The 11,361-nt window shown below is 54.5% G+C and overlaps 2 protein-coding genes across 9 annotated transcripts in view; one reads left to right on the top strand and one right to left on the bottom strand.

Annotated features, from left to right (window-relative positions):
- The window catches only part of HDAC5 (histone deacetylase 5), a 34,584-nt gene extending 30,543 nt beyond the window's left edge, over positions 1-4,041 (top strand). For 6 of the 7 annotated variants that reach the window (XM_019665642.1, XM_019665645.1, XM_019665644.1 and 3 more), the window contains 10 exons: positions 64-171; positions 586-641; positions 785-872; positions 1,803-1,922; positions 2,175-2,272; positions 2,450-2,568; positions 3,063-3,196; positions 3,462-3,546; positions 3,674-3,839; positions 3,920-4,041. In XM_019665642.1, coding sequence (XP_019521187.1) covers positions 64-171; positions 586-641; positions 785-872; positions 1,803-1,922; positions 2,175-2,272; positions 2,450-2,568; positions 3,063-3,196; positions 3,462-3,546; positions 3,674-3,839; positions 3,920-3,959 — 1,014 coding nt within the window. In that variant the 3' untranslated portion in view covers positions 3,960-4,041. The other variant, XM_019665646.1, reaches the window with a different exon arrangement.
- A 1,946-nt stretch (positions 4,042-5,987) lies between these two features.
- Positions 5,988-10,471, bottom strand: G6PC3 (glucose-6-phosphatase catalytic subunit 3). Of its 2 annotated transcripts, XM_019665558.1 has the most exons (7): positions 10,443-10,471; positions 10,017-10,290; positions 7,984-8,090; positions 7,486-7,576; positions 7,195-7,313; positions 6,863-7,004; positions 5,988-6,632 (listed from the first exon to the last, which is right to left on the bottom strand). In XM_019665558.1, the coding sequence occupies exons 2-7, from the start codon at positions 10,232-10,234 to the stop codon at positions 6,269-6,271; spliced, it is 1,041 nt and encodes a 346-aa protein (XP_019521103.1). In that variant the 5' UTR covers positions 10,235-10,290; positions 10,443-10,471; the 3' UTR covers positions 5,988-6,268. The 2 variants fall into 2 exon arrangements, with proteins under 2 accessions (XP_019521103.1, XP_019521104.1); XM_019665559.1 differs by lacking the exons at positions 7,195-7,313; positions 10,443-10,471 and having other exon boundaries at positions 6,603-6,632; positions 10,017-10,397.
- Positions 10,472-11,361: the final 890 nt, after the last annotated feature.

The following is an 11,361-nucleotide window of genomic DNA, read 5'->3' on the forward strand; positions in this document are numbered from 1 at the left end:
CACCCCCATTCTTGCCCTCCCCCTGCAGGGGGCACGCTGAAGCCTGCTCTCCTGCCCCTGCAGGTGGACAGTGACACTGTATGGAATGAGATGCACTCCTCCAGTGCCGTACGCATGGCAGTGGGCTGCCTGGTGGAGCTGGCTTTCAAGGTGGCGGCTGGAGAACTCAAGGTGAGTGTGTGTGGGGGTGTCTCAGCCCTGCTTGGTTTGGTCCTGAACCTTCAGGAGCAGAGGATGGGGCAGCCTTGGCTTTCCCTTTAGTAAGGCACAGTCCTTTGCAACCTCAACTCTAAGGTGCCAGAGTGGGGAGGCGACAGTTCCTGGGCCAGCTGGGTGATGAGGGGTCAAGAGGGACCGAAAAAGCGGCACTAATATCTGGTGCTCTCATGGGTATCGCAAGGCCAGGGATGAGTCTGCCTGCCTGCCCATGTGGCCCATGGTTGGCATTCCTATAGGCGTGCAGGATTTGTATTTCTGATCTGTTTTCTTTCTTGCCTGGCTTATGCTTCTCCTGCGTCCACCCATTCATGAACACCTTGCCTGCTGGTCTGTCTCTCATCTGTCCCTGTGTCTGCACCTCTTTAGAATGGATTTGCCATCATCCGGCCCCCAGGACACCACGCCGAGGAATCCACAGCCATGTGAGTGCCACGCCAGCCCTGCACTAGAACAGCTGCCCTCACCCTTCCTCCCTCTCAGCGAGGTAATGCGTGTTATCTTGTGCTCATGGAGCAAACCTCTGCTAAGGCTGACCTCCCCGCCCTTTTCTCCCCCCTCTCCCCAGGGGATTCTGCTTCTTCAACTCTGTAGCCATCACAACCAAACTCCTGCAGCAGAAGCTAAACGTGGGCAAGGTTCTCATCGTAGACTGGGTAAGCACTGGGCTGCTGGGGCCAGGGTTAGCCTTCAGGAAGCCCCCACCCAACCCTGCCCCCTCTTCCTCAGGTGCCAGAGCTGGAGCTGGGCCTGATGGCTTGCCTTACATCCTCCTGCTGGAGCATTAGTCCAACCCTCCATTCCCATGGGACTCCCTCCTCACTGGGAGAAGCTCAAAAGTGGTTTTAGTCCCTGGTCTATCTTGGCCCCACCTTGCAGCCTCAAGCAACTGAAGGGACTCCCTACCTTGAAGAGTAGAGACAGCTACTGCCATTGCTAGAACCACTCTCGACTGGGGGCTGACCATGTGTCAGGACACATGGTGCTACTGATGGCCACCTTGCAAATAAGAATTAAGATGTCTCTTACTATAAATGGAGACACTGAGCAGTTGGGTGACTTACTCAACGAAGGTCGCTTAGCTTGGGGCGTTGGCACTGGGTTTCAGTTTGGGCGTTTTGGCCCCAGCGCTTCTCAAACCTTGCCTCTCATGGCAGGGGGAGAGGCATCCACCACTCCCTGTGAGCTAGGGAAGTAGAAGCCAGGAACAATCCTCATCAAGGATGAAATCTCTTTGAAATCCAACTTTGGCTTAAAAAGTCATACTAATGTGGGATTTTTCTTCAGAATGTATCGGTTTTCAATTCCTTACTAGCCTTAACGTTGCCCTCCACACTGAGTATAGAATGGGCTCTGGTAGTGTATCACCACATTCTCGCCATGGCTGTGTATTTCCTGCATGGCACCATGTCCCGGCCCGCAGACCCTGATTAGAGAAGTGGGGTCATCACTATTATGAACAGAACACAGATGCCCTGGAGCTAATGGTGGGCTGCACCCTCAGGGTTCACCATAGGACAAGTGGATTTTGACCTTTGGGTCAGAGCCTGGGCCATTTTCCTGATGCTTCCACTCCTCCTCACTAGGACATTCACCACGGCAATGGAACCCAGCAAGCGTTTTACAATGACCCCTCTGTGCTCTATATCTCTCTGCATCGCTATGACAATGGGAACTTCTTTCCAGGCTCCGGGGCTCCTGAAGAGGTATAGCTCCTGGGCTCACACTCAGGGCCCCTCGGGGAGGTAGTGGAATGGGACCTGACAGAGTCCTAGAGGCCCGTGGTGGTGCTGGTACCTGGGGCATCTGGGTTCCTAGTGGGAGGACCACGCCAACCAACTGCCCATCCATGCAGAGCAGAGGTCAGTGGAGTGAGGGCTGCAGGCAGGGCTGAGGGCGGGGGCAATGTCTGGGACCCCCAAGCAGCGAGAATAACCCCTCCCTCACCATGCTGCCAGGTTGGCGGAGGGCCAGGTGTGGGGTACAATGTGAACGTGGCATGGACGGGAGGTGTGGACCCCCCCATCGGAGATGTGGAGTACCTAACGGCCTTCAGGTGGGGACTGAGAAGGGCCAAGGGAAGGGTGGGGACCCCCCAGGCCCTGCCGTGGGTTGGGGGTAGAGGCACAGTTTGGTGCGGGTGGAGGGGGCTGACTTGGGGGGACAGACACGAGAGTGGGGTGAGGTTTGGCCCAGCCTCCTGCCAGGGTCAGCTTGGGCCCTCCTTTTGCAGGACAGTGGTGATGCCCATTGCCCACGAGTTCTCACCTGACGTGGTCCTAGTCTCCGCCGGGTTTGATGCTGTTGAGGGACACCTATCTCCACTGGGTGGCTACTCTGTTACCGCCAGATGTGAGCCTGCTGCGGGATTGAGGGAGGCTGAACAGTGAGGATGGGGTTGAGTGGGGGCATGGAGCAGGAATAGACTGATATTGCAGAGCTGGGAGGAGGAGAGCTGGGGCAGGTCTAAGACTTGGAATCATCCTGGCAGTGCCCCACCAGTTTCTGCCAACCCTGGTTTTGAGGGGTTAGCGGGGCGGTGGGATGAGGGTGGGGGCATAGCAGAGGGTGCATCTCCTCCTGGAGTCCTAGGGATAGAGCTTATTGATCCCTCCTGTTTCAGCGGTGCTCCTTATAAGACATGTAATTGGATTTTTTTAGCCAGTCTGTTATGTTTTGTCTTTAATGGGCATTGACATTAAATTTTATTATGGAGATATATTTGAGTTTAAATCTACCATCTTATTTTGTGCTGTTTGTCCTATCTCGTTTCTTTTTCTCTCCTTTCTTTCTCTTGATTTTTTTTTTTTTTTAACTATTTCATCTTCCTTCACTCATCCCTAAAGGTTTTGGTCACTTGACCAGGCAGCTGATGACACTGGCAGGGGGCCGGGTGGTGCTGGCCCTGGAGGGAGGGCACGACTTGACCGCCATCTGTGATGCCTCTGAGGCCTGTGTCTCTGCTTTGCTCAGCGTAGAGGTGAGGGGTGCAGGGAGGGGCTGAGAGATGTAAGCCAGTAGCCAGGGGCTGAAGGGCCGGGAGGGAGGTCTTCTTCCTGGGTCAAGCAACACTGAGGGCGCTTGGGAAAGTTTTCCTGAGAGTCCTAGGGACAGCTGGTGGTCAGAGGGCTTTCTGAGTAGGGGTTCCTCCTGTCATGAGCAATGTCTGAGGCTGAATGGGGCTGGTTAGAGTGGTAGACACCACCACCCAATCCCCCTCCTAAACCTCTTCTTTCCCCTCCCAGCTACAGCCCTTGGACGAGACAGTCTTACAGCAAAAGCCCAACATCAACGCAGTGGCCACGCTAGAGAAAGTCATCGAGATCCAGAGTGTGTGGGGACAGGCGGAGGGGCTCAGACCTTGCTCAGGGGGTGGAGCTTCTGGGTGCGCCAGGGCTGGGATGTACATATGGGGGTTTGTGCCTTCCCTAACCCCCTGCCCACCTCTCATCCATAGGCAAACACTGGAGCTGTGTGCAGAGGTTTGCCGCTGGTCTGGGCCGTTCCCTGAGGGAAGCCCAGGCAGGTGAGACAGAGGAGGCCGAGACTGTGAGTGCCATGGCCTTGCTGTCGGTGGGGGCCGAACAGGCCCAGGCTGCTGCAGCCCGGGGACACAGCCCCAGGTGAGTTTCCCTCAGCCTCTATGCCCTTGTCAAAGGTAGTGCCCCCCACTCAATGTCCCTTCCTGTGCTTGTCCCCACAGGCCGGCAGAGGAGCCCATGGAGCAGGAGCCTGCCCTGTGACGCCCCGGCCCCCATCCCTCTGGGCTTCATCATTGTGATTTTGTTTATTTTTTCTATTAAAAACAAAAAGTCACACATTCAACAGCGTGTGCCGTGTGGGTCTCTCAGCCTCGCCCCTCCTGCTCCTCTAAGCTGCCTCAGGCCCCCTCCCCTGTGGCCCATTATCGCAACTCTAGTAGAAGTTTGCTCCCTCTGTAGGACTTGGGGGTGCCCTTTCCAGCCCCTCCCCCATGTTGTATTTCACACCCACTTTCCCCACATTCTGTCCTTTTCCCCCTTGGAGCCTGGGCCAGTTCAGGCTGAGCATGGGGGCTCAGATAGTACTTTCTGGTTCTGGAGTCTCCCTGAGTGAGGAGGGAACAGGAAGTTTGGTGCCTTGGCTTCTGCTGACTTAGGGGGCAACGCCTTAATTTCACCCTCCTCCTTTCTCTAGCCTCAGGAGGTTCTGGAGGGCCCCTCTACAGTCTAAGATGTAGAGTGGAGGGGAGGTGGGTTCCTGCCTGGTGATACCCCACCTTTTTTCCCCTCTTGTTGTCCTCACCATCTCTGCACAGACCTCTTCTCCTTTCTCCTGGCCTCAGCACCAAGGGAAGGCTTGCGCCCTAGGATGTGGGCCTGAGGTCTGTGGGCAGGGCTGTCTTGCTTGACACTCTTCAGGGCCTATTTCCCCTTCCAGGGGCTGGAGAGGGTGGGGAGAGATGGGGCCTGACTCTTGGGTTCTGATGGGCCTGGAGGAAGAGCTGCAAATTCAGGCCTGCTGTCTACCTTACTGTTGGCCTCCCTGCCCCTCTGCTAGCAGGGCCTTGGGATGGGGGGAGAAGGCGGTCGCTGTAGGGGGCGCTGCAGGCTGGTGAGAGCCCCCCTGCTGTTCAGCACCAGATTTCTCCAGTCATCCCAGCATGCTGCAAGTAGAAGGGTCAGTGGCCCACCTCCCTCCTGGGGTCTTCTGCTTTGAAGCCTGGGGATGGCCAGAGTGGGGGCTCTAGAAGGGGCAGAGGCGGAACCTAGCAACCCAGGAGTCTGCCCTCAGCTGGAGCTCCCGTCCTCCTGTGCTTCCTTTGCTGGCCACCACCAGCCCAAGGGAGCTAAGACCAGGAGGAGGTGCCACCCTTTCTCTTTCCCAAGAGCCCAGCCTAGCTGTTTTCAGGGCTGGGGGTCCACAAGGATCTAGGGAATGCTGCCTAGACTGCAGGAAACCAAAGATGGGAAGTGGCTCCTAGGGGGCTGAGTCTTCCTCCCTCCTCCTTCCCAACACCACATACACTTCCTTTCCTCCAATCCCCAGGGCCCCCCAATCTGTTTACATATTTATCATCCTAATGGGGGCCTGAACAGGGTTGAGGGGGCCAGGGGAGGTGCAGGAGTCCCACCACCATCAGTTCATTGTGTGCTTGTGTCTTGTGTGTTGTTAGTGTGTTCCAGATCCTCCTGGGGGGTGGGGCTGGGGCTAGGCTCCGCGTGCCAGGCCTCCCCATGCTGAGCCCAAGCTCTGGACCCCTTACCCTCCCTCCCCCCATGGCTGGTCTGGTTCTCATGTAAACCCACTCCTTTGTCTCCCTGGATATGGTTTTCAGTTAAGTATTTTGTAACCCATTACACTGTGTGTCCTTGTATAAATAAACTTGTTTCTGGCAGTGCCTTCTGGGGCCAGTGTCTCTGTTCTCTGGGCTCCCAAATGGAGTAGACGTTCTTATTCCCCCTCCTAGTCAAAAAACTGCTCTTTGTCTCTCCAGCCCCTGGGCTAACCAATTTAGGTTACAGGAGGCTGGGGTGGGATCTCTGTCCAGTAGGTTAAAGATGAGGTTTCACTGAATGTAGCCATAGCACTTTATGGGAACTCTGGTGTGGCCTAGGTGGTGACAGTACCCAGGGCTGAAGGTCTCAACTGAGTTGACAGCCCTCTAGTTTCCTTTTGACTCTCTTTCTCTATGGAAACACGGTTGAAGGGGGTGGAGAACAGGTGGCCTGGCCAGGGTTCCACTTGTACACATGCAGGCAAATTCAGTGGCACATAGGCAAGAGAGCCCAAAACTGTTCAAGGGCTTTATTGGGGCCACTCTGAGCCCCTCACAGTGTTGTAGGAATCACTGGTCTTGCTACTGCCTTTACTTTTTGGGGACATGGAAGAAACGGCTGGAGGAGGACCAGCTATTCTGGGAGAGAAGGCCCTTCTTTGGGGCTAAGATCAGGTGGTGGGAAAAGTGGGAAATTCAAGGTGAGCAGAGCCTGTTGGGGGGCTCGTAGGGGATGGGGCTGCCTTCTGGAGTGTGGAGGTCATGGAGTATTGGCTTTGTAGGAGGCACCTGGAGTCAGGAAGAGCGGATGGGTGGTGCTTCCTGGGCACTGAATGTGAGCACCACCCAGGGCACGAGGGCTAGGACCAGGCATGGCCAGAGGGTATATTTAAGGAAATTGAAGATGTAGAAAAGGCTGATCTGAGGTGGGTGGCCCAGCCAATCTAGGGGGCCCAGCAGCCCCATGGCCAGTACAAGGCAGGCTATCTTCTGGCCATTTCCCAGGTATGCCCGCCGTACCTTGGCATAGCAGGGGGAGTGCAGAGCAATGCCTAAACCCAGGGCGGCCCCTGAGTCGCGGCTCAGGGAGGCAAAGGGCCGGCTGTCCAAGTGCACCCACTCAGGCCGCTCACACCACTTGGAGGCTAAGTTGATGGACCTGTGGGGAGGAAGAATCTGTCAGGAGAGACATTCTCTGGAACCTATAGGGCCGATGGTTCTCACCCTTTTTGGGGCCTACCCCCATGTTCTGCTGAGACCCCAGGGCAGTCTATGTTTGTGAGTGTGTAATGTGTCCTTTTTAAGCTACAGTGAATTAGAGACTTATCAGGCTAGGTACAGGTGAGGCAGGATAGGCCCAGTCTGCCCAAGCTTCAAAGCAGGACTTACCATGAAAGATCCAGGCCCAGTGTAAGGAGGGTCCAATAGATGAGGCTGGCACCCAGCAAGAGGGCTAGCGAGGTCAACCCGTAGAAGCTTAGCTCCCGCTCCATGGGCACCTGGGGGGCCATCAGCCAGCCCAGGACAGCACCTGGAGGAGTGGGGTGACAGCAGCTTCAAGGAGTTTGGGGATATGACCCCCCTGAGCTACAATGCAGCTTGGCAAAACAGACAGACAAAAGGGAGCCCTTGGAGTTGGCTGTACAATTGGAAGATCCTAGACTGGTCCTCCCACTGCCAACAGCACCCTCTGGGCCCATCCCGTTGTCTTAGTTGCTCACCAGTTATCAGGCCAACCAACACCTGGTGAGGGAAATGTGCTAAGAGGAAGATCCGGGACAGGCCAACAGCCAATAGGAAGGTGCAGTAAGCCAGACTTGGCATCACTCTCACCCAGCGGCTAAAAAGAGAAGCAAATGATCCAGGGGGTGTCCAGACACAGTTCGGCTTCCCGCAGCACAAATGCCCAGGATCCTCAGAACTCCAGCTCCCAAGCTGCCCTGCTGCTCCGTCTTTTGGGTCCAGGGTACCATCGCCCCTGCCCCCCACTAATGGCCAATGCCCAGGTATACCTGTGGGAACGAGTAGCCACCTGGGAAGACATGGCTGTCATTATGGGCCAGAAGGCTGCTCCTGTGATCATGCAGTGTCCAGAGGGGCTGCCTGTGAGGGGTCCAGAAGCTTATGAGAGGGTTGGGGCGGAACCCAGGTGCCCCTGCTGATAGCGCAACACAGCTACCTCTCCCTGGCTGAGAAAAGAACTCTTCCCCCAGCACTGGTCCATACCTCCCTCCACCCTGAAGCCTTCTTCACCCCTCCCTGAGGCCACTGCTCAAGTTTCTGCTTTGACCTGTGTCTCTTGGCTCTACTCTAAACTAGGTGGGCAGCTGGCACACTGGCATGGGTGCTCTCCTCCCAGAATTCAATTTGGTCTTCTAGGGGTTTCTTTGTTCTCTGAGCCAGTAACTGAGAGGCTGGGCCTCTGGTTGAGCCACCCTAGCTGAAAAGTACTCTGAAACATTCATCCGAACCCTAACCACACTGAGAAAGGGAGGTTTGAGGTTTCTTACCTGGACCAGTTTCACAAGAAGGAGGGAACTGGTGAACCTGGGCTGGGGCCTGGCTGTAATACCCAGACTCATGGACCCACCAAAAGGGCCTGTCTCCAAACAGGAGCCTAGAAGAGAACAGGTGCAAGATGATGTTATGTGCACACAGAGCCGGGGGGATTGGAGAGGGGCAGAAGAACACCTGAGAGTATTCTGGAGGGCCTGCTGGGTGCAGTCAGAAAGGGAGTCCAATTCTGTGCCATTACATTGCCATGGTTTTTTACCTTGGAACAGGAGAAAGAACACTATTTTTAAAAAAAAGTGATAAGGAGTTAAGAGATTGTGTGTGTGTGTGTGTGTGTGTGTGTGTGTGTGTGTGTGTGTGTGCCCTCTGAGATGCTCAGAAATCCTACTCTTACCCATCCCACTGCAGGACCAGCTCTGTTCTCATCCACAGAGAGCCCAGGACCTGGTTCTGTTTCTCCTTCCTTCCCTCCCAGACCCTCACTGACTCTTCTGCTTCCTCTTCTCTCCATTTCCCCAATTGCAGCCTGAATTACCTATACCTAAGCTATTTAGGTAAGCCTCTTACGTCTGAAAATAGGAGTGGAGAATGGACAGAGAGGGCTGAGAAAGAATGAGGACAAAAAAATTCAAAATCCCCTGGCCTAGCAGGTGCTTGACTGGATCCTGGGAAACCACACACTGAAGAGGCTGCTGTGGCCAGAAAGAGATGAGATGGGACAGCAGAAGAGATGCTAGCAGGAAGCCAAGAGCTGGGGAGGAAGGTAAAGAAGAGACCTCTCTCAACCAAAAACTGAGCCTTGTTCAGACACGAGGTGCTCAATACATTAGCAGATGAACAAGAAAGCTTTGTCTAGTGGGGGGCATTAAGAGTGTCTACCCAGGAGAGGTGGTCTGACTCAGAACAGGACTAGAGAGGGAGGCTTATACAGACTCTTGAGAGCGAAGAGAATCCAAAGCAAAAGGCAACTGGGCAAGAAGAAAATTATTAGGCAACTGCTTTTCTGTTTACAGCAGGGGTGAAGGCCTTGCAGAGGACAGTGGAAGGGAAGTAACTCCTATTCCATTTTTCAGCAAATCATTCCACCCCATTCAAGTGTCTCCTATCAGCTTTGCTTCCCTTCCCTTCCCCAGGCTGGCAACAGAGGCTGAGGTGAGGAGAGGTGCAGCTACATGCCCAGTGGGAGGCATAGCTCCCTTCTGCACCCGAGAGAGAACAGGTGGCACAAAGAGATAAGGCCCAAGGGCCCCACCCACTTGCCTAGGATTCCCGGCTTCTAAGTCTGTGTGAAGAGCCTACTAGTGAAGGGAAAAACGAAGAGAAAAAGTGTTCCCTGGAAGGCAATGCTTTAGCTCTGCGTTTTAGACTTTACTGTATACATGAATCACCTGGGGTCCTTGTTAAAATGCAGATTATGATACAGTAGCTCTGGCCCAGAGCCTGAGATTCTACATTTCTAGCAAGTTTTCAAATGCTTCCTAGGCTATTGGTCATGTTCCAGGGACCACCCTCTTAATTTGCAAATCTTCTCTGTCCTTAGTAGCTAGTGCGAAGCCTGGTACAGAGCATGCTTCTTAAAAACTATGTCAAATACATGAACGAATAGATGAATGAAAGTGAGTTGAGAAGCAGGATTTTCAGCTACTTAACTCACCATAGATGCTTGTTAAAATACAGATTCCCAGGCCCTCCCCGGGAGTTTCTAAATCAGTGTGTCTGAGGTGAGATGGGGTATTTGCATTTTAAACATACCCCTTAGGTGATTTCTGATAAGGCCCTTTTAAGAAACACTGGTTTAATGAGTAGGGGCTCTGAGGTCTCAATACAGGATGCAAGAAGATGCTCAAATGGGAAAAGTCAGGGGCATGGACTTGGAACGGAAGGTCTTAACGCCATGGTTTCACTAGCGGGGGTAGGGGTGGGGGGAGATCCAGGCCTTTGAGGCACCTGCTGAAAGATCAGGGCTTGTACAGGACTCAGGGCCCTTGGGGGTGGGGGAACTGGATGCCGGAGGGCTTCGCTATCTCACCACTTGAAGACGAGGTTGAGCCACTCGGTGATGAGACTGATCCAGAGCACTGCGACGCCCACGCGGCGAGAGGCATAGCAGGTCGCGGGGAAGTAGAACAGAAAGAGGTTCTTGGGATCTCCCAGAAAGGTGACCCAGAGCCAAAATTTCTCCAGCCAGGGCAGCTGGTTCTGCAGCGCCTCAGCCATCGCGATGCCCGCGCCCAGTGTGGACTCCATAGCAATCCAGGAGCCACCCGGGCTAGGGATAGCTTTAGAGCAGAAGCCACGGAGTTCTGGCGACAAGTAAACGGTTACCCACTGCCCCCCAAAGCCCACCCTTGCGAGACCCAGACCCCGCCTTTGTCGCCAGCGGCCAGCACAAGCCCCACCCCCTGCCCCGCCTCCGGCAGTCCCAGGATCCCGCGAGTTGGGCCCTCGTAGGTACCGTTTCCTCCAGCGCTCTTCTCCTGCCTTCCTCTCTACTGGGCAGCGCAGGGGACAAATCTTTGCGAAGGCGTTTCCGCAGAGCCCACACGTGGCCGCTGTTGCCAGCACGTGGGCTTCGGGCCTACGTAGAGGCGTTTCCCGCTGCTGTTCCGGGTCAAGGCACGGACTAACCTGAGGGTCGGTGGCGCACCCAGGGTCCCTGCTTTGCTGCTACGAAGATAGATGTGTAATCTCCAGGGACAGGATTCCTTACAAACCGGACCTCTTCTCCAGTACCGCTACCCTCCAAAGATATTCTGAGATCTGCAGAGAAAGCTTACGGACACCCCCGTGTCCGGGGAGCTAGCCAGTCCTGGTCGGCTTTGAAGCGGGATCCTAAATTTGCACACACCGCTAATCAGTCCATGCCTCCCTCCCTAAGCCCAAGACTCTCCCGCCCGAATTCATCCACTATTGATTTGGAGGCTGACAGATAAGCCTCTTGGTTTTGAGTTTTCCTTAAAGACTTTCGAATTCTTCCATATAGGACAGTCTAAGTCATACTTCCAGTTCTAAGCATGCCTTGCCCCTCAACCCCCACCCCCGTTTGCATCCTCTAGCCTTTCAAAACCCTGCGGGGCAGATAAACCATGAGATAGTAAGTGGGTTGGTAAAGAGGAAGGGCACACACCTGCGACAAAATTTGGGATAATCTTATGGAGGAACACACACAGAAAATAGAAATCGCAGCTATTCTAGGGGAAGCCCTGCCTAGAGAAGGATTGGCGGTAGGGTGGGAGACTGTTGAAGTGGCTCCTCAGTTCCTTCCTACCTCAAGTAACTTGTTCTTGGAGAGTTTTCCAATGGGCGGATGAAAATTGAGAATGTAAATCTGGGTTCTTGGAAAGAGATAAATTTCATGAATTAAAAAGGCGTGG

This window comes from Hipposideros armiger, unplaced genomic scaffold (assembly GCF_001890085.2).
Source record: "Hipposideros armiger isolate ML-2016 unplaced genomic scaffold, ASM189008v1 scaffold_447, whole genome shotgun sequence".
NCBI classification, from domain to species: domain Eukaryota; kingdom Metazoa; phylum Chordata; class Mammalia; order Chiroptera; family Hipposideridae; genus Hipposideros; species Hipposideros armiger.